At 50.4% G+C, this 21,592-nt stretch overlaps 2 protein-coding genes across 3 annotated transcripts in view; both read right to left on the bottom strand.

Moving 5' to 3' along the window:
• The window catches only part of LOC143817498 (uncharacterized), a 66,620-nt gene extending 65,700 nt beyond the window's left edge, over positions 1-920 (bottom strand). For both annotated transcript variants that reach the window (XM_077298966.1, XM_077298965.1), the window contains exon 1: positions 812-920. The gene's annotated coding sequence lies outside the window, so the exon portion shown is untranslated. The remainder of the gene's footprint in view (positions 1-811) is intronic.
• Positions 921-1,760: 840 nt separating this feature from the next.
• Positions 1,761-21,572, bottom strand: LOC143817500 (uncharacterized). Its single transcript, XM_077298969.1, has 3 exons — positions 21,123-21,572; positions 17,277-17,449; positions 1,761-1,929 (listed from the first exon to the last, which is right to left on the bottom strand). Exons 1-3 carry the CDS (start codon positions 21,407-21,409, stop codon positions 1,883-1,885), a joined length of 507 nt encoding a protein of 168 aa, XP_077155084.1. The 5' UTR covers positions 21,410-21,572; the 3' UTR covers positions 1,761-1,882.
• Positions 21,573-21,592: the final 20 nt, after the last annotated feature.

Consider the following 21,592-nt stretch of genomic DNA (forward strand, 5'->3'; position numbering starts at 1 on the left):
CCCAGTCCTCCTGTCACTCACCTGTACATACACCTGACATCATGTAGAGACCCCTGTGTATCCCCCGTCCCCATCACTCACCTGTACATACACCTGAGATCATGTAGAGACCCCTGTGTATCCCCCAGTCCTCCTGTCACTCACCTGTACATACACCTGAGATCATGTAGAGACCCCTGTGTATCCCCCAGTCCTCCTGTCACTCACCTGTACATACACCTGACATCATGTAGAGACCCCTGTGTATCCCCCATCCTCCTGTCACTCACCTGTACATACACCTGAGATCATGTAGAGACCCCTGTGTATCCCCCAGTCACTCACCTGTACATACACCTGAGATCATGTAGAGACCCCTGTGTATCCCCCAGTCCTCCTGTCACTCACCTGTACATACACCTGACATCATGTAGAGACCCCTGTGTATCCCCCGTCCCCATCGCTCACCTGTACATACACCTGAGATCATGTAGAGACCCCTGTGTATCCCCCAGTCCTCCTGTCACTCACCTGTACATACACCTGAGATCATGTAGAGACCCCTGTGTATTCCCCGTCCTCCTGTCACTCACCTGTGCATACACCTGACATCATGTAGACACCCCTGTGTATCCCCCAGTCACTCACCTGTACATACACCTGAGATCATGTAGAGACCCCTGTGTATCCCCCGTCCTCCTGTCACTCACCTGTACATACACCTGAGATCATGTAGAGACCCCTGTGTATCCCCCGTCCTCCTGTCACTCACCTGTGCATACACCTGAGATCATGTAGAGACCCCTGTGTATCCCCCGCCCCCATCGCTCACCTGAGATCATGGCGGATTCCCCTGCTGTCTTCTCCTCTGTGTACAGATCTGGTTACTAACAACAACTAGCAGATCCTGTCTCCGGCTCCAGGTTACGGCCAGGATGTGTGTCCAGCAGCAGATGGGAGGGAGGAGACCGGTGTGTGATACCTGTGCTGAGGGAGGGGCAGGTGTCTTGTAAAACTATTCACTCCCTTATGGCGTCTATACACTCACTGTACTTGGAGGACGGTGAATGCAGGATTGGACTGTGGGTATTTATGCAAACAAAATTGTATTTTGTTGCTATTTTCTGTTATCCCCATATTGTATCTTAAAAATAGACGGAGTTTTACATAGTGAAGTAGTTGCCACAAAGTTGTCAATTTTATGAGTTTGCCACTTGTGACATGTGGGTGGAGATGTGGGCGTGGCTGCGCGGATGAATGGCTGCTCTTCCGGTTTATGAATTGCAACTTCCTCAGGATAGTGTGTCACAGGCGATTCATGTTAGTGGGCCATGGTTGTGTTGTACCCCACCCTGTCATGTGCCCCAGTACTGTATGGTCACCGGTCAGGACAGAGCTTTTCTTTGGACCAATATTTCTGCTCAAGTATTTTCTTATTAATTTTAAACCCACCCATGCTCATACTCCTTAGCTCCGCCTCCAGGGAGCAGACTGCATCCAGCGCTGATGTCATATGACGGCACTGCACAGTGCTTCTGCCCCTATCACAGTGGGGGGGGGGGGGGGGTGCAGAAACTTTAATTTTATGTGGCTCTGCATTATCAAACAAAAGGGCGCATCCATCCTGCCTGCCGTGTGGGGGCCAGACTCCTGTATGATGCTGGAAGAGTTTACTACCATGACTGTCACCCCAGATTTCAGGACAGCTGCAGCCCTCTAGGACATACAATGGGAGTCCTGGGTCAATTCACTGATCAACACAGACAGGTCTTGTGGTAAAGAACATATGCTTTATTATTAATGTTAAGGGAAGACTCCCCACAACCTCCTGGGGTGACCGGTCACAGTGGGCTCCAGGCTGTGGGTAATGGGCCCAGCAGATCCAAGTGCAAGAAGATCACGTTCATGGAGATGGTGCTGACTCAGTGTGAGGAGGACATGCGACCAGCACTGAAAACGGAGAGGAAAAAAGAGAGATACAGTCTATTACTCAGCCATTACTGGGGAGGAGACTGTAGGACAGGTGACAACAATCTATTACTCCCTGTCACACCCTGCTAGGAGTAGCACCTTCCTCAGGAGCTCCAGCACTTCCAGGAGAAGTTGGCCTCTCTTCTACCCAGGGAGAGGCAGGCCGGCATGGCTTCCCAGGCTTCTGTTCCCCTATGTTGTATGCCGTCAGGGGACAGAGAGCAGCAGGAGCAACCAGCTGAAGAGGGAGTGAGGAGATCAGGACGGCTGAAGAAGACCATACCTAACTACTCCAACCCCAAGATGGCTCATCGTCCACCCAGAGAGGGAGACAGGGGAACCCCAGGCCCGAGGAAGGAGAGCCCAGGAACATCCTGGGGGTAGATGAGCTCCAATGAGTCCACGAGTTTCTTCTTCCGAATGGTCGCCATGTGGCGTGAGTACGAGGATGCTGGCAAAGCACTAACCTGGCCAAAGGAGGAGCAGCGGGAGGCCTGGGTCCTGAACACCCGTGCCTCCAACAAGGAAAGACCCGCGACCTCCCAGAGGTTTAAAGCCCTCAGAGATGAGGTGGTCCAGTTAGTGCTCCTCCGGGAGGGGATTGAGAACAGCGCAGATCCCTTCCTGGAGAGGTTTAAGAACCAGCAGCGGTTCTCAGAAATGAAGGGGTTAAATACTTCAGAACCGCCAGCCGGCGTCCTAAGCGACGAGGAGGAGGACAAAATCGTGACTGGAGTCCCACGTGGTGGAACAAGCCGGGAAAGTGAGTCGCAGAGCCGACAACAGGGAAGTGGCCTCTGGGCACGGCAGAGGACTCCGACAGCACAGGCTGGAGTGTCAGCGGAGTAAGGCTGGTTTCACACTTGCGTTTTTGTCTGCATGCGTTTTTTTAAAAAAACGCATGTGTGAAAAACGCATGTAAACGCGGTAAAACGCATGCGTTTTTTAGACGCATGCGTTTTTATAGAAAAACACAAGAAAACACAAGAAAACACAAGAAAAAACAAGAAAACCCTAACCCTACCCCTACCCCTACCCCTAAACGTGACTGAAATACGTGGCACTGAAATACGTGCAACTGAAATACGTGGTACTTAAATACGTGGCACTCAAATACGTGGCACGTGGCACTTAAATACGTGGCATGTGGCACTTAAATATGTGCCACGTGGCACTTAAATACGTGGCACGTGGCACTTAAATACGTGGCACGTGGCACTTAAATACGTGGCACGTGGCACTTAAATACGTGGCACGTGGCACTTAAATACGTGGCACGTGGCACTTAAATATGTGCCTCGTGGCACTTAAATACGTGGCACGTGGCACTTTAATACGTGGCACGTGGCACTTAAATATGTGGCACGTGGCACTTAAATACGTGGCACGTGGCATACGTGGCACTGAAATACGTGATACGTGGCACTTAAATACGTGGCAATATGACTGTCAGAAAATGTTCATTAAACGGTTAGGGGTGAGGTTAGGGGTAGAGTTAGGGTTAGGGTTTGGATCCCTTTATCACCTTGATGGTGGTGGGTGGCTTTTCAGTGTGTTTTCTGGTTTTTTTCTATAAAAACGCATGCGTTTTTAGCGCAAACAAACGCATGTGCTTAAAAACGCATGCGTTTACATAGACAGCAATGCATTTTTTTTGCCGCGAAAAAACGCATGCATTTTTTCGTGGCAAAAAAACGCGCAAGAAAATACTGCAGGTAGCATTTTTGAAAATGAACGCATGCAGACAAAAAACGCATGCGTTTGAAAACGCGACCAAACGCATGTGCAAAAAAAACGCATGCGTTTTCAATGTTAAATATAGGAAAAAAAAACGCATGCGTTTTTTGTGCAAAAAACGCTGCAGACAAAAACGCAAGTGTGAAACCAGCCTAAGAGAAGTGTGGTTTGCTGAGGGAGATCTGAGAGCTAGAGTCTCCTGTTGACCTGAATCGCTTTTCCTTTGGTGAGGACGAACCAATGGAGGAGACCAAGAAAGAGGAAGAAGAAGGAGACTGCACGTGAGTTACCAGTATGTACCTATGGCTGATGTTACACCTACCACCTCCTGTGTAAACCCCACCAAACCTAAAGGCACGGGCTCTGCAGTGGGTCCGGGGCATAGTGTCATGATCTCTGCAGGCAGAGATCATAGCAAGCCTATAGAGGGACAAGCTCTCGGAAGATGGAACTATACTGACCATGAACTAAGCCTGCCGCGCAACTAGAAATAGCCAGGTAGCATTACCTATTTATCGCTAGATGCCCAGCTCTGGCCTAAGACCTAAATAGCTAGCAGAGGGAAATATAAGACCTGGCTCACCTCTAGAGAAATATTCCAAAGAAGACAGTAGCCCCCCACATATAATGACGGTGAGTTCAGATGAAACAACAAACGCAGCAGGAAAATAGTCTTAGCAAATTTGAGGTCCGCTTACTAGATAGCAGAAGACAGATAGTATACTTTCATGGTCAGCAGAAAAACACTAACAAAACACCATCCAGAGATTACCTTAAACTCTGGCATTAACTCATAACACCAGAGTAGCAATCCCTGATCAACGAGAGCTTTCCAGACACAGTAACAAAACTTCAGCTGTGAACTGGAACAAATAGGCAAAACAAAACATGGACAAAAGTCCAACTTATCTAGTAGTTGTCTAGAAGCAGGAACAAGCACTGAGAGGCATCAGATAACATTGTTGACCGGCAAGAAACCACCAGAGAAATGAGCTTAAATAGCGACACCCACTACTGATGGAACCAGGTGAAACAGGAAAGAGGATGACAAGTCCAATTCCACAAGCGGCCACCGGGGGAGCCCAGAATCAAAATTCACAACAGTACCCCCCCCTCAAGGAGGGGGCACCGAACCCTCACCAGATCCACCAGGGCGACCAGGATGAGCCCTATGGAAGGCACGAACAAGATCAGAAGCATGAACATCAGATGCATTGACCCAAGAATTATCCTCCTGGCCGTAACCCTTCCAGTTGACCAGATACTGGAGTCTCCGTCTGGAAACACGAGAGTCCAAAATTTTCTCCACAACGTACTCCAACTCACCCTCAACCAACACCGGAGCAGGAGGCTCAACTGAAGGTACAACAGGTACCTCATACCTGCGCAATAACGACCGATGAAAAACGTTATGAATGGAAAAGGACGCAGGGAGGTCCAAACGGAAAGAAACAGGATTAAGAATCTCCAATATTCTATAAGGGCCGATGAACCGAGGTTTAAACTTAGGAGAAGAGACCCTCATAGGGACAAAACGAGAAGACAACCACACCAAATCTCCAACACAAAGCCGAGAACCAACACGACGATGACGGTTGGCAAAACGCTGAGTCTTCTCCTGGGACAACTTCAAATTGTCCATAACCTGCCCCCAGATGTGATGCAATCTCTCCACTCATCCCCCTGCCTGATCCGCACCAAATTATACGCCCCACGAAGATCAATTTTAGAGAACCACTTAGCACCCTCTGTACGAGCAAACAAATCAGTAAGCAATGGCAATGGGTATTGATACTTAACAGTGATCTTATTCAGAAGCCGATAATCAATACATGGTCTCAAAGAGCCGTCTTTTTTTGAGACAAAGAAAAACCCAGCTCCCAAGGGAGAAGAAGATGGACGAATATGTCCCTTTTCCAAAGACTCCTTTATATATTCCCGCATAGCAGCATGTTCCGGCACAGACAGATTAAACAAACGACCCTTTGGATATCTACAACCCGGTATCAAATCTATGGCACAATCGCACTCACGGTGCGGAGGTAACGACCCAAGCTTAGGTTCGTCAAAGACGTCTTGATAATCAGAGAGGAACTCAGGGACTTCAGAGGGAATGGACGACGAAATAGAAACCAAAGGTAAGTCCCCATGAATACCCTTACATCCCCAGCTCAACACAGACATTGCTCTCCAGTCCAAGACTGGGTTGTGAGACTGCAACCATGGCAATCCCAGTACCAAATCGTCATGTAAATTATACAGCACCAGGAAACGAATAATCTCCTGGTGATCCGGATTGATACGCATGGTTACTTGTGTCCAGTATTGTGGTTTATTATTAGCCAATGGGGTGGAGTCAATCCCCTTCAGAGGAATAAGAGTCTCCAAAGGCTCTAAATCAAAACCACAACGATTGGCAAAGGACCAATCCATAAGACTCAGAGCGGCGCCAGAGTCAACATAGGCGTCCGTGGCAATGGATGACAAAGAGCAAATCAGGGTTACAGACAAAATAAACTTAGACTGAATGGTGCCAATGGAAACAGACTTATCAAGCTTCTTTGTACGCCTAGAGCATGCTGATATAACATGAGTAGAATCCCCACAATAGAAACACAATCCATTCTTCCGTCTAAAATTCTGTCGCTCGCTCCTGGACAGAATTCTATCACACTGCATACTTTCTGGCGTCTTTTCCATAGACACCGCCAGATGGTGCACCGGTTTGCGCTCCCGCAGACGCCTATCAATCTGAATAGCCATTGTCATGGACTCATTCAGACCTGCAGGCACAGGGAACCCCACCATAACATCCTTAACGGCATCAGAGAGACCTTCTCTGAAAGTTGCCGCCAAGGCGCACTCATTCCACTGAGTAAGCACAGACCATTTACGGAATTTTTGGCAGAAAACTTCAGCTTCGTCTTGCCCCTGAGATAGTGCCATCAAAGTTTTTTCTGCCTGAAGTTCCAAATGAGGTTCCTCATAAAGCAAGCCCAAGGCCAGAAAAAACGCATCCACATCGCGTAACGCAGGATCCCCTGCTGGCAATGAGAAGGCCCAATCTTGAGGGTCACCCCTGAGCAAGGAAATCACAATCCTAACCTGCTGAGCAGGGTCTCCAGCTGAACGAGACTTCAGGGACAAATAAAGCTTACAATTATTTCGGAAATTCTGGAAGCTAGCTCTATTCCCTGTGAAGAAGTCCGGCAAAGGAATTCTCGGCTCAGATACCGGAGCATGTACCACAAAATCTTGTAAATTTTGTACTTTCGTGATGAGATTATTCAAACCCGCAGTTACACTCTGGAGATCCATGATTGTCAGGTGCACACAGAGCCATACAGAGATTAGGAGGAGAGAGAGAAAAAAGACTGCAGCAAGGCAGACTGGAGGAAAAAAAAAAAAAAAAAAAAATTCCAGCAGACTTCTTATAACTCTCCTTTCTCAACCTGGGTCTTTAACACTTTATGGGCCGGTCAAACTGTCGTGATCTCTGCAGGCAGAGATCATAGCAAGCCTATAGAGGGACAAGCTCTCGGAAGATGGAACTATACTGACCATGAACTAAGCCTGCCGCGCAACTAGAAATAGCCAGGTAGCATTACCTATTTATCGCTAGATGCCCAGCTCTGGCCTAAGACCTAAATAGCTAGCAGAGGGAAATATAAGACCTGGCTCACCTCTAGAGAAATATTCCAAAGAAGACAGTAGCCCCCCACATATAATGACGGTGAGTTCAGATGAAACAACAAACGCAGCAGGAAAATAGTCTTAGCAAATTTGAGGTCCGCTTACTAGATAGCAGAAGACAGATAGTATACTTTCATGGTCAGCAGAAAAACACTAACAAAACACCATCCAGAGATTACCTTAAACTCTGGCATTAACTCATAACACCAGAGTAGCAATCCCTGATCAACGAGAGCTTTCCAGACACAGTAACAAAACTTCAGCTGTGAACTGGAACTAATAGGCAAAACAAAACATGGACAAAAGTCCAACTTATCTAGTAGTTGTCTAGAAGCAGGAACAAGCACTGAGAGGCATCAGATAACATTGTTGACCGGCAAGAAACCACCAGAGAAATGAGCTTAAATAGCGACACCCACTACTGATGGAACCAGGTGAAACAGGAAAGAGGATGACAAGTCCAATTCCACAAGCGGCCACCGGGGGAGCCCAGAATCAAAATTCACAACAGCATAGGCAAGGTGGGGAGAGGAGGAGGACGTCCGGCGGTGCTGCCGTCTGTGCGGGGAACAGTGCAGGGGGCGAGGCTGTGGAGGTACTCACGGCGCCGGACATAGGGGACCCCGAGGAGTTTCCTTCCCTGCCCTCTGCAGCTAAGCCTGTTACCACCGGGGCCAAGGAGGGCGGGAGGGATAACCATGCCATTGCGAGAGGGGGACGGTGTGGGAAGACTCCATCCCTGCTCACTGCGGCTGAGCCGGCCGACGCCGGGGGTTTGGGGGGCAGGGCCGAGGCACATGTTGCGGCAAAAAGGGGGCGCACTGTTGTGACAATGCAGTGCATCTCAACAGAGCAGAAGAGGCACGTGTCTGGGACAGGGGAGGAGCGTGTCAGGACTGTTCCTGCAGAAAAACAGCAGGGAAAAACTAAAACTGCCAAGAATACTGGGCGCACTGCTGCGACAGAGGGGCAGTGTGCCTCGGACACTAGACCCCCGAAGTCTGTAGCTAAAGAGCAGGTGGCTGACAAACAGGCTGCCCAGGACAATAGGGGGCACGATGCTCCAGGAATACAGTAGGGAGCCAGCACTGATCAAGGGAAACTGGGTGTGGTGCTGCACCCCTCGCCCGGTCCAGCAGGTGTGAGTACAGAGGCTAGAAACAAGGGAGGAAGGAATGGATGTGACTGTGGAAGGTGCAGAGAACAGTGGAACAAATGGTGGTGAGAGTAATGGGAATGGGGTGACGGGAGGTGGTGGTAATGCTAAGGGGAATGAAAGGAGCTGTGCAGGAAATTATGGGAGTAGTAGTGGAGTGAATGATGGGAGTACTGAAGTTACAAATGATGGGAGTAATGGTGGAGTGAATGAGGAGACCAGCACTGGTTTTGGTGGAGGGGAAGCAGGTAGTGGTCCCACTGCCCCCCCGGCAGTGGCGAGGGCTTCAGGCCCAAGCTATTCAGGAGCTGTCACTGCTGGGGGTAGTAGTGCGCCCTTGTCTGGTGACCCTGGGGATGGTGACTTGCAGCAGCGCTTCCTGGACACTTTGAGGAAAGGGGAGAGTTCCATCAATGTAGAGGGGAGGGAGGTTGATCTTTCTGGATAGAGAGACACGGTCTTTCCGCCTTCCGAGATAGAGGGGCAGAGACTGTCTGGTCTCTGCCGACACCGGGGCAGAGGGGTAACCGTAGGAACGTGGCCCGTCTCCAGTGGGTAAGCAAGGATGCCTGTCCTGATCGGTGAAAGGTTGCTGAGCTCCTGCTGGGGATGGGCTTCATGGCATATGACATCTTCGCCTTGATCCATCCCTATGGGACCTCCTACTTTGATGTCAGCTTCGTGAGACCGGAGGGCCTTGAGCTTTTCTGGTCTCGCCATGAGCTGGCTCAGGGTCACCCCGAATGGCAGGGTTTCTTTCCAGTTGCGATATCCTGCCAGAACTCAGGAAGGTGACCGTTTTGACCAGTAACGAGTCACTTTCCTGTATGGACATCTCCATGGGTGTTCACTTGGGATGCATTGAGAGAGTACTGGCCAGCCCACCTAATTGAATAGTATGGGCATGACTAATAGGCTGAGAACCAGACACTATGCATTACCTGCATGTGAACAGTGCCCTATACAGGCCTCTATTGTGCAAACACATACTAAGCAGTCACCCCCTTCATTAATAGTTACACTGTGAGTGGCTGTCTATTTGGTATTTTGCACCTGTGTTGCCGATATCTTTGCCACATGGGCTGGCTGCATCCTGTAGTGCATTTGCTCAGAGACCTGGGCAGGTAAGCGTTGCTGCCCCTTTTACATCTCCACCTGGGTTGGACGATACGGCGACATCGTCGGTATTCCCGAGAAGACCCTCGATGACCATGGTATCTGGTCAGGGGCCTGGACCTTCATGGTGAAATTGAAGATTTCAGGAAACACCGTTACCCATATCCTTTCCTCAACATTTTTGGGGAGGGACAGGATCTTGATTTTCTACCGGGGGCAGCCTAAGGTCTGTCACAGGTGCGGCAGCCCCACACACTTCAGTGCGCAGTGTACCACCCAGAAATGCGATCTTGCTGCTACCTGTGTCAGGATTAGGTGTAACTTGTGTGGTGACCTCAGTCACCTGTTCCGTTGCTGTCCGCGTTCCTTTGCCAATGCGGTCCTGAAAGCGGCGAGTGCGGGACAGGCGAAAGCCGGGACTAATCTCGCTGGTGAATGGACAAGTAGGGGCAGAGGAGGCAGGGAACCGGTGAGGAGCAGGCTGCTGCCATCCAATATCAGGTGTCAGGAGCCATGCCATGGCAACAGGGGGCAGGGAGTAATGACCCTAAACTCTGACCCGGGTGCTTCACTTGCAGCTGAGGATCCTAAAGACAGTGAAGTAAGCGAGGAAGTCAAGAGACTTGAAGCCGAGGAGCAAAAGGACACCATGACTTCCCAGGAACCTTCATCCGGTGACAGTCTGGATGAGGGAGAGTGGTCACAGCAAAAGAAAAATGGTAACAGGAAAACAACAAAGGATAAGAGGGGGTCCGGGCCTCGAGCCTCCTCCTTGGAGTGCGACCCCTCTGACTCTCTAGCCCTGATCCAGGTGCCATTGGAAGCTCCAGCCGCCCTCCCTCTGGTGGATCTCTCCAACTGGTTCCGGGCCCTCAAGGACTCCCCTCCTGAGGGGGCGACGGGGACCCGGAGCAGGAGGTTGCTTTCAAGGTAGTTGGGGCTCAGGAGGTCGCTGGGTCTTCTTCTCAGGGAGCAAATAAAAGGCCCTTTGGGGGGGACTACCTCAGGTCCACAAGACAAGGGCCAGAGTGTATGTAAGGAGAGAATGGAAGAGTCTGTGTGTCTTAAGCGCACTAAAAACTCATCATTGTCAGAGGAAGAGGGTGAAACTGTTGGGGGTGGGAAGAAAAAAAGGCTATCTAATTCAAGCAATCATGATGGCGGCACCCACTCTGTTGATGCTGGCAACCATTAATGTTGCCCGCATAATGTCAGAAGCGACAAGGTACACGGCCTTTCATTTTCTTGGCCAACTTGACGCCAACATTTTGTTTTTGCAGACCTGGTTGACTGACCTACCAACCATGCGTAAAGGCGGGAGTGGAGGCATGGGCCCTTCTACTGGTCTCTTGCGGCCGAGCCGTATAGCGGGGTGGCGGTCCTTTTTAAGACCGCAGCAGTTGAATGCTTGATCCTAGATGTCTCCATTTAGGGACAGGAGCTTTGGCTTATTAACATCTACGGTCCCCAGTCCAAGTGGAACCGCAAGTGTCTCTTCATGAAGATCAAACCTTTTTTATTTTCGAGTCGGCAGGTGGTCTTTGGAGGGGATTTCAACAACGTCACGAGACCCTGTTATAGAGGAGGTTCCAGAGACCGGCTGGCTTACGATTGCGTCACGCTAAATAGGATAGTAAGTGAGGCACGCCTGGTGGATGTCCACATCCGACACAACACAGGCCACGCGGGATTCACCTTTTTTAGAGGTAGTGCAGATCTAGGTTAGACAGGTTTTATTTGAAGGAGGAGGCCATCTCCTCGCCATTGTGGAGGTGGAGTTCTCCGATCACGGTTTGATTATGTTTTCTCTGAGCGTTACAGAGACTCCTCGGATGGAAAGAGGTTATTGGAAGCTGAATTAGTCACTCCTTCAGGAAGAAGCTGTAAGACGGTCCTTTGAGGAATTTCTTCAGAGCCAGGTACCGCTGCTGGTCCTAAGTAACACTAAAACCCCCAATACCCAGAATATAATCCGGGAAACAAAAGGTGTGGACTACTCGTAAATTTTAAAATACATCTTTAATAAATATAATAAAAATACACAAAATACAAAACAAAACACAGGTAAAATTAACAGTACATATGGTAGGGGACAGCAAATAAGCTATATCGGGTTATATAGCTTATATATAGCTTATTTGCTGTCCCCTACCATATGTACTGTTAATTTTACCTGTGTTTTGTTTTGTATTTTGTGTATTTTTATTATATTTATTAAAGATGTATTTTAAAATTTACGAGTAGTCCACACCTTTTGTTTCCCGGATTATATTCTGGGTATTGGGGGTTTTTGTAACATGATTTTGAGGTGTGTTAATTATCTTGGGACCATTGATAAACCTAAGTAACACTAAGTCAGAGTGGTGGGAGATGTTCAAACATCGGGTGATGAGATTCTTCCGGCAACTCTCGAACCTCAGAAGCCTGAACAGGGATCGCCTGTATCAGAGCCTGAGGAGGAAACTCAAGCATCTTTTCTCGACTGGGGGTAGCCACTAGATCTCCAGTGTGAAATCCTTGTTGAAGATGTGTCAGTTCCTATAGGCACGCATCTTTGGTTTCTGAGAGGGATTACTGGAAGTACTACTCGCCCGACCCTTACAGAAGCTGCAAGATGTCAGTGAATAGTAAGATAGTGACGGGGCTGATAAGACAGTAGGGAATCCCTGAGAAGGTCCAGATCAGGGATCTTAGAGGTCATTAATTCATACTACTCGCATGTCTTGGGAACGAAGGAACTGGATTGTGACAGAATGTCGGCTTTCTTGGCTGAAGCTGTTCCTGAGCTAGGGGCTGACCTCCCGCTGGGTGGTTTGGCAGAAGCGATCAAAGAGAAAGTGAGACTGGCGATCGATGGACTCAGGCCCAAAAAATCACCAGGTCCGGATGGCTTAACCCCTTTCTGACCTCGGACGGGATAGTACTTCTGAGGTCAGAACCCCCGCTTTGATGTGGGCTCCGGCAGTGAGCCCGCATCAAAGCCGGGACATGTCAGCTGTTTTGAACAGCTCACATATGCCCACAATAGGCGCGGGCAGAATCGTGATCCGCCCGCGCCTATTAACTAGTTAAATGCCGCTGTCAAATGCTGATAGCGGCATTTACCCGGCACTTCCGGTCGGAAATGAGCACATCGCCGACCCCGTCACATGATCGGGGGTCGGCGATGCTTCTGTATAGTAACCATAGAGGTCCTTGAGACCTCTATGGTTACTGATACCCGGTAGCTGTGAGCGCCACCCTGTGGTCGGTGCTCATAGCACACCTGCATTTCTGATCTGATCTGATGATCGCTATGTAGCAGAGCCGATCGCTGCTATGTACCAGAGCCGATCGCGTTGTGCCAGCTTCTAGCCTCCTATGGAGGCTATTGAAGCATGGCAAAAGTAATAAAAAAAATAAAAAAAAAAAGGTGAAAAAAAAAATAAAAAATAAAAGTTTAAATCTCCCCCCTTTCGCCCCATTTAAAATAAATCAATAAAAAAAAAATCAAACCTACACATATTTGGTATCGCCGCGTTCAGAATCGCCCGATCTATTAATAAAAAAAAGCATTAACCTGATCGCTAAACAGTGTAGCTAATCGAAACGCCAGAATTATGTTTTTTTTGTCGCCGCGACATTCCATTAAAATGCAATAACGGGCGATCAACAGAACTTATCTGCACTGCAATGGTATCATTAAAAACGTCAGCTCGGCACGCAAAAAATAAGCCCTCAACAGACCACAGATCATGAAAAATGGAAATGCTACGGGTATCAGAAAATGGCACAATTTTTTTTTTTTAGCAAAGTTTGGAATTTTTTTTCTCCACTTAGATAAAAAATAACCTAGTCATGTTAGGTGTCTATGAACTCGTAATGACCTGGAGAATCATAGTGGCAGCTCAGTTTTAGCATTTAGTGAACCTAGCAAAAAAAAGCCAAACAAAAAACAAGTGTGGGACTGCATTTTTTTTGCAATTTCACCGCATTTGGAATTTTTTTCCTGTTTTCTAGTACACGACATGCTAAAACCAATAATGTCATTGAAAAGTGGAAAAGTGCAACTCGTCCCGCAAAAAATAAGCCCTCACATGGCCATATTGACGGAAAAATAAAAAAGTTATGGCTCTGGGAAGGAGGGGAGCGAAAAACGAACACGGAAAATCCCAAGATCTTGAAGGGGTTAACATCCGAGTTCTTTAGGACCTTTAGGGACTCCTTGGTCCCCCTCTTGACTCAGGTGTTTAATGAGGGTCTCTCCTCGGGTACTCTGCCGAGGTCATTAAGGAGGTCAGCTGTGATCATTTTGTCAAAGGGTAAGGATCTGTCACGCATTGAGAATTGGCGTCCCATATCACTTCTCAATGTGGACAGGAAGTTTTTGGCTAAGATACTCTTCAAGAGGTTGGTGAAGTTTGCGCTGCGGCTCCTTTCGGAGGCCCAGCACTGTTGCGTTCCTGGTCCTGGCCGTAGCACTTTCAGTGCTGTTCTAGGTGTCCGAGAGGCCGTTGAGCAAAGCAGGACGGGCCTTTGGAAGGGGTTCTTGCGGACCCTGGATCAGGCAAAAGCCTTTGATCGGGTCAACCACGAGTACCTCTAGTCCACTCTTTTGAGGTATGGTCTGCCTGGAGGGTTTGTGAACTGGTTGAAGACCTTGTACGCAGGGGCTGAGACTTTCCCTCTGGTAAACGAGTGGATTGGACAACCTTTCAGGGTAGGATCTGGTGTCTGCAAGGGCTGCCCTCTTAGCCCTTTGCTTTACTCTTTTGCGATTGATCCCTTCCTCAGAAGGGTCGATTGTGGACCGTTGGCGGTGGTGAGGCTATCCTGAGGGTAGTGGCCTACGTGGTCAACATCACCGTCTTTGTTTCTTTGCAAGAGGAGGCGATGGTGGCAATGTCAGAAGTGGAGAGCTACTCGGTGGCATCCGGGTCCAAGGTCAACCATGACAAGTGTGAGAGTCTCTGGCTGGGAGGCTGGGATCCTGCGTTTGATCTTCCGGACACCCTCCCTGAACCACAAGAACATGCCAAAGTCCTAGGCATCGAATTTGGCCAGGGTGATTACCCCACAAAAAACTGGGAAGGCAGAATCAAAGGTGTCGCCCAAAGAGTAGACTAATGGAAGGGTTGGTCTTTGACCCTGAGGGAAAGGGTCGACCTGTACAAAGCTTTCCTGCTCCCCTTGCTAATCTACCTGGGCAGCGTCTGTGTCTTGCCAGAGCCTCTCTGGACACGGGGTCTACAGTCTGTTCTTCCAGATGTTATGGGGGAATAGACTGAACCTAGTCAAACGGGAGGTCACTTACCGCATGAGGAGACTAGGGGGGTTGAATATGGTGAACCCCGTGGTGTTCCTAGTGAATACCTTTATGAAAGTTAACGTGGCAAACCTCTGGAAAGAGAGGGCTTCTCCGTGGGTATTCTCCTGCAAGGGATGGTTTCAGCCTTTCTTCCAGGAATGGGAGACGGGAAAGATTGAAGGATCTTCGCACACCGCAGAGGCATCTCCCGGCTTATGTTACCCCGGTTCTGAAAATGATGCGCCGGTGGGGTCTGGGAATGTGGGAGGTGAGGTCCCTCCCGAGGAAACTCCTCGACATGCGGGTCTTGCTTTCGCATTTTCAGAGACCATTGGTCCTCAAGGACTGCCCAAGTCGGGATCTAGAGCTTGGGTTGAGTTTGTTAAATTCTAACAGGATCCCCAAGAAGTATTGGGACTTGACTTGGCGCTGCTTCCAAGGTAAGTTGTATGTGAGGGACAATTTGAAGCACAGGAGCTCCGTGGACCGGAATTCTCCCCGTGAGGCTTGTGCTACCATGCTGGTAAGCATGGAGCACTTCCTGCTTCATTGTCCTTTTAATACAGAGGTGTACAACAGGGTGGGCGCTTCCATTGGTTGGCCACGGCTGGCCACTCTGTCCTATGCCGAGTGGGCCTATGGAGCGTTCAGAGACCTCGGGAGAAGGGACCGAGCCACTTTATTCTTAGTCAGCGCAGTGGTCAGGTACTTCACGTGGAACGCACGAGTTTTAGTTTCGACGCAGAGTAAAATCCTCCGTGTAGATGAAGTTTGTAGCAGCATCCTAGGTGCCCTGGTTAAGGTGCGTTCTCTGGAGAGCGAAAGACTGGGTGCCCAGAGGGCGGCCCATCTCTGGAGGGGTTTCTCCTTCGGGGTGCCTTAGTCCGTTAGCGCTCCTATATCCTGGTGGTGGGCTGATGTCTTTACACCCTAGGTTTTTGTTTTGTGTTTCTGGTCCCTGAATAGGTTTGCAGGCATCGAACTTGAGCCTTGGGTGGTGAGTATGTAGGTTGTGTTCTGTGATGTTGGTTTATGTATATGTTGTATATAGTGTATTGTATATAGTGTGTATAATAGAGGGTCTTAGTTAGGTTGGGTGGGGGGATTGGGGGGTTCAATGGCAGTGATAAGAGACTGATCTGGCCTGGCCCCGCCTGGGGAAAAACTTTGGGGCCTGATCCTAGCTCGGATAATTCCTGAACTTTGTGGCCAGAGCTGGATCAGGGGTGGCAGGATAGTTACTGTAGGCGTGTGTTTATATATAGTAAAAAAAAATTATCCCAAAAAATAAATTAAATATATATATATTAAAAACAAATATTAATTTAGTACATTGTATTGTATTTAGGTTTGTTGTAGGGTGAATGTGGTGGTGTAAGGGGGTGGCTGTAAGGTGAGGCAGTGGGACCAGTAGGGTTTTGTTGTGTTTGCGGTGTTGTATAGTGTTTGGTTTAGTATAATGTGTTTATAGTGTATATATTGTATATAATATTGTATATAGGACGGTGTGAATGTAGTTGGGTTGTATATAGTAGTATGAATGAAGCTGGGCCGGGGGTCTTACATGATTTTATACGGTTTATTATTTTACGGGGGTATTCATGTAGTTATGGTTATTTTGGTTTTTTTTCCCTTTTAGTTTTTTCTTTGAATTTTTCTTTCCTGTCCCTGATTTGTAGGTCATGAACTTTCTCCATTTTGGTTTATTTCTTTGTGATTCTGTCGTCTGATTGGAGTTTTGTTCTTATGTTTTGTTCAGTTGAGTTTTATTTTTTAATGTATTGTAGTTGTGTCACGTGAAGTATTTTATATAATAAAAGACCTACAATCTATTACTCCCTGTTATCAGCCATTTAAAGAGAATCTGTCAGCACTTGATTGTTCAGACCAATTCCAGGCGCTCGGTCCTTCATGGCGGCCAATCATTTCTCTGCACTTTCCCTCTATCTCTCCTCTATGAAGCCAGAGCTGTCAATCACAGGAGAGGGGTGGAGACCGAGAACAGGCAGGAGTGACGGTGGAAATAGACGTGGCGCCGGTCTGAATCACCGAGCGCCTGGACTTGGGTCTGAATAGTAGTTGAGAGCTGACCACCTTTCTTAGCAGGAGGAGGCTCACGAGACACATGCAGCTGCGGTGCCGATCAGCCAGCACGATCCGAGAATCCGGGCTCCCCTGCAGCTTGCCAAATAAGAAGGAACCCGAGCAAATTCACTCATCTCTACTGCTGGGGAGACCCCGCTCGGTGAACATGAGGGCAAATATGGCAGTGAGGGGAGAGCATGGCCGCCGTGTGCTTTTCTTTTCAGTGCTTTCTACGTTCCATTCCTCACACACCGTGTCCTGTGTTGCTGTGGGGTCTCTGGTCGGGGGGCTCCAGGAGGCAGTGCTCGATGAAGTTGGGCTGGTAGTGAAGGGTGGCGCAGGCTCGGCACATCTGGATCAGCCACACAGGACCCTGCGGCTCCATCAGGCAGCAAATCGGCTGTCTGGGTTCAGTGTAAGACTTCCTGACAACAAAGAAAGAGCATGAGCGACACCGTGACCCCATCGTTACAGAGCCAGACACCCCCACATCCCATCACCACAGAGCCAGACACCCCCACATCCCATCACTACAGAGCTAGACACCCCCCAACCCCATCGTTACAGAGCCAGACACCCCCCAACCCCATCGTTACAGAGCCAGACACCCCCACATCCCATCACTACAGAGCCAGACACCCCCCAACCCCATCGTTAGAGCCAGACACATCCCATCACTACAGAGCCAGACACCCCCCACATCCCATCACTAGAGACAGACACCCCCGACCCCATCACTACAGAGCCAGACACCCCCACATCCCATCACTACAGAGCCAGACACCCCCACATCCCATCACTAGAGCCAGACACCCCCAACCCCATGACTACAGAGCCAGACACCCCCACATCCCATCACTACAGAGCCAGACACCCCCACATCCCATCACTACAGCCAGACACCCCCACATCCCATCACTACAGAGCCAGACACCCCCAACCCCATCACTACAGAGCCAGACACCCCCACATCCCATCACTACAGCCAGACACCCCCACATCCCATCACTACAGAGCCAGACACCCCCGACCCCATCACTACAGAGCCAGACACCCCCACATCCCATCACTACAGAGCCAGACACCCCCACATCCCATCACTACAGAGCCAGACACCCCCCCGACCCCATCACTACAGAGCCAGACACCCCCACATCCCATCACTACAGAGCCAGACACCACCCCACGACCCCATCACTACAGAGCCAGACACCCCCACATCCCATCACTACAGAGCCAGACACCCCCCAACCCCATCGTTAGAGCCAGACACATCCCATCACTACAGAGCCAGACACCCCCACATCCCATCACTACAGAGCCAGACACCCCCCCGACCCCATCACTACAGAGCCAGACACCCCCACATCCCATCACTACAGAGCCAGACACCCCCCCGACCCATCACTAGAGCCAGACACCCCCACATCCCATCACTACAGAGCCAGACACCGCCACATCCCATCACTACAGAGCCAGACACCCCCCCGACCCATCACTAGAGCCAGACACCGCCACATTCCATCACTACAGAGCCAGACACCCCCCCGACCCCATCACTACAGAGCCAGACACCCCCACATCCCATCACTAGAGCCAGACACCCCCCCGACCCATCACTAGAGCCAGACACCCCCACATCCCATCACTACAGAGCCAGACACCCCCCCGACCCATCACTACAGAGCCAGACACCCCCACATCCCATCACTACAGAGCCAGACACCCCCACATCCCATCACTACAGAGCCAGACACCGCCACATCCCATCACTACAGAGCCAGACACCCCCGACCCCATCACTACAGAGCCAGACACCCCCACATCCCATCACTACAGAGCCAGACACCCCCACATCCCATCACTACAGAGCCAGACACCGCCACATCCCATCACTAGAGCCAGACACCCCCACATCCCATCACTACAGAGCCAGACACCCCCACATCCCATCACTACAGAGCCAGACACCGCCACATCCCATTACTACAGAGCCAGACACCCCCCCGACCCATCACTAGAGCCAGACACCCCCACATCCCATCACTACAGAGCCAGACACCCCCCGACCCATCACTAGAGCCAGACACCCCCACATCCCATCACTACAGAGCCAGACACCCCCCGACCCATTACTAGAGCCAGACACCCCCACATCCCATTACTACAGAGCCAGACACCCCCCCGACCCATCACTAGAGCCAGACACCCCCCGACCCCATCGCTCACAGCAGGCGGCTCATTATAATTAGTGAGGAGCGAATATACTCGTTACTCGAGATTTCGAGAGCACGCTTGGGTGGTCTCTGAGTATTTATGACTGCCCGGAGATTTAGTTTTCGTCGCCACTGAATGATTTACAGCTACTAGCCAGCTTGATTCCATGTGGGGATTCCCTAGCAACCAGACAACCCCCACATGTACCTATGCTGGCTAACAGCTTGTAGACTGTGAGCCCTCGCGGGCAGGGTCCTCGCTCCTCCTGTATCCTCACCCATCCTTTGTAGAGTGTGAGCCCTCGCGGGCAGAGTCCTCTCTCCTCCTGTATCCTCACCCATCCCTTGTAGACTGTGATCCCTCGCAGGCAGGGTCCTCGCTCCTCCTGTATCCTCACCCATCCCTTGTAGAGTGTGAGCCCTCGCGGGCAGGGTCCTCGCTCCTCCTGTATCCTCACCCATCCCTTGTAGATTGTGAGCCCTCGCGTGCAGGGTCCTCTCTCCTCCTGTATTCTCACCCATCCCTTGTAGATTGTGAGCCCTCGCGGGCAGGGTCCTCTCTCCTCCTGTATCCTCACCCATCCCCTGTAGAGTGTGAGCCCTCGCGGGCAGGGTCCTCTCTCCTCCTGTATCCTCACCCATCCCCTGTAGAGTGTGAGCCCTCGGGGGCAGGGTCCTCTCTCCTGTATCCTCACCCATCCCTTGTAGAGTGTGAGCCCTCGCGGGCAGGGTCCTCTCTCCTCACCCATCCCTTGTAGATTGTGAGCCCTCGCGTGCAGGGTCCTCTCTCCTCCTGTATTCTCACCCATCCCTTGTAGATTGTGAGCCCTCGCGGGCAGGGTCCTCTCTCCTCCTGTATCCTCATCCATCCCCTGTAGACTGTGATCCCTCACGGGCAGGGTCCTCTCTCCTCCTGTATCCTCACCCATCCCCTGTAGAGTGTGAGCCCTCGCGGGCAGGGTCCTCTCTCCTCTTGTATCCTCACCCATCCCTTGTAGATTGTGAGCCCTCACGGGCAGGGTCCTCGCTCCTCCTGTATCCTCACCCATCCCTTGTAGATTGTGAGCCCTCGCGGGCAGGGTCCTCTCTCCTCCTGTATCCTCACCCATCCCTTGTAGATTGTGAGCCCTCGCGGGCAGGGTCCTCCTCCTCCTGTATTCTCACCCATCCCTTGTAGATTGTGAGCCCTCGCGGGCAGGGTCCTCTCACCTCCGGTATCCTCACCCATCCCTTGTAGATTGTGAGCCCTCGCGGGCAGGGTCCTCTCTCCTCCTGTATCCTCACCCATCCCTTGTAGATTGTGAGCCCTCACGGGCAGGGTCCTCTCTCCTCCTGTATCCTCACCCATCCCTTGTAGATTGTGAGCCCTCGCGGGCAGGGTCCTCCTCCTCCTGTATTCTCACCCATCCCTTGTAGATTGTGAGCCCTCACGGGCAGGGTCCTCTCTCCTCCTGTACCAGTTATGACTTGTATTGATAAGATTATTGTACCTGTTCTTATTATGTATACCCCTCCTCACATGTAAAGCGCCATGGAATAAATGGCACTATAACAATAAATAATAATAATAATAACAGATGTAAATCATTCAGCTGCGTCAACAAAAACTAAATCTCTGAGCCGTCACAAATACTCGGAGGACCCCCGAGCGTGCTCGGGAAATCTCGGGTAACGAGTATACTCGCTCCTCACTAATTATGGTGCATCAGGGACGTTTCCAGTCACGGCAGACGGCTCGTTACAATGGATCAGTGAGTGAAGGTGGCCATGTTTTCCTGGGTTTTTAGCGCTTTTCCTTCCCGTGTGGCCCCCAGGTAGCGGCCCCATTTGGTTGTGTGCGGCAGTTTTCTCCCTCCCCATTGCCATGGTTACCTGACCGTACCTGGTGTATAAGCTCAGCCAGGCGTCCAGTCCTCCCAGAATCATGGTCCGGGGCTCTGCGGCCCGCTCACCGTGTAGAGAGGACCCTTCCTGAGCCTTCAGGGCCCGGAGCTCTCCCGCCGAGGCCACTGTTTTTGGTTTAAAGCATGAGCAGAAGGGGCCACAACACAGGGCAGCCCCGGCCCCATACTCCTCCTCGTGGCTCTTCACGGCCTCTAGTCGGCTCATGTCTGGCACCTCTACACTAGACATGGCGGTCAGTCTGTGCCCAAGATGTCCCCTCAACATAGCGACCAACACTGAGGAGAAAAACAGCAACCAATCAGCTGCCAGCTTAGTTATTTCCTATGCAGGGCAGTAGATGAAAGCTGTGATCTGATAGGCTGTCAGGAAGCTACAATATTACTGGTTGCTGCTGCTAACTACACCCCATGTGGAGGAGGAGTTGAACAAAGCAACAAATCAGCTTTA

The sequence above is a fragment of the Ranitomeya variabilis genome, chromosome 3 (assembly GCF_051348905.1).
Source record: "Ranitomeya variabilis isolate aRanVar5 chromosome 3, aRanVar5.hap1, whole genome shotgun sequence".
Lineage (NCBI taxonomy): Eukaryota > Metazoa > Chordata > Amphibia > Anura > Dendrobatidae > Ranitomeya > Ranitomeya variabilis.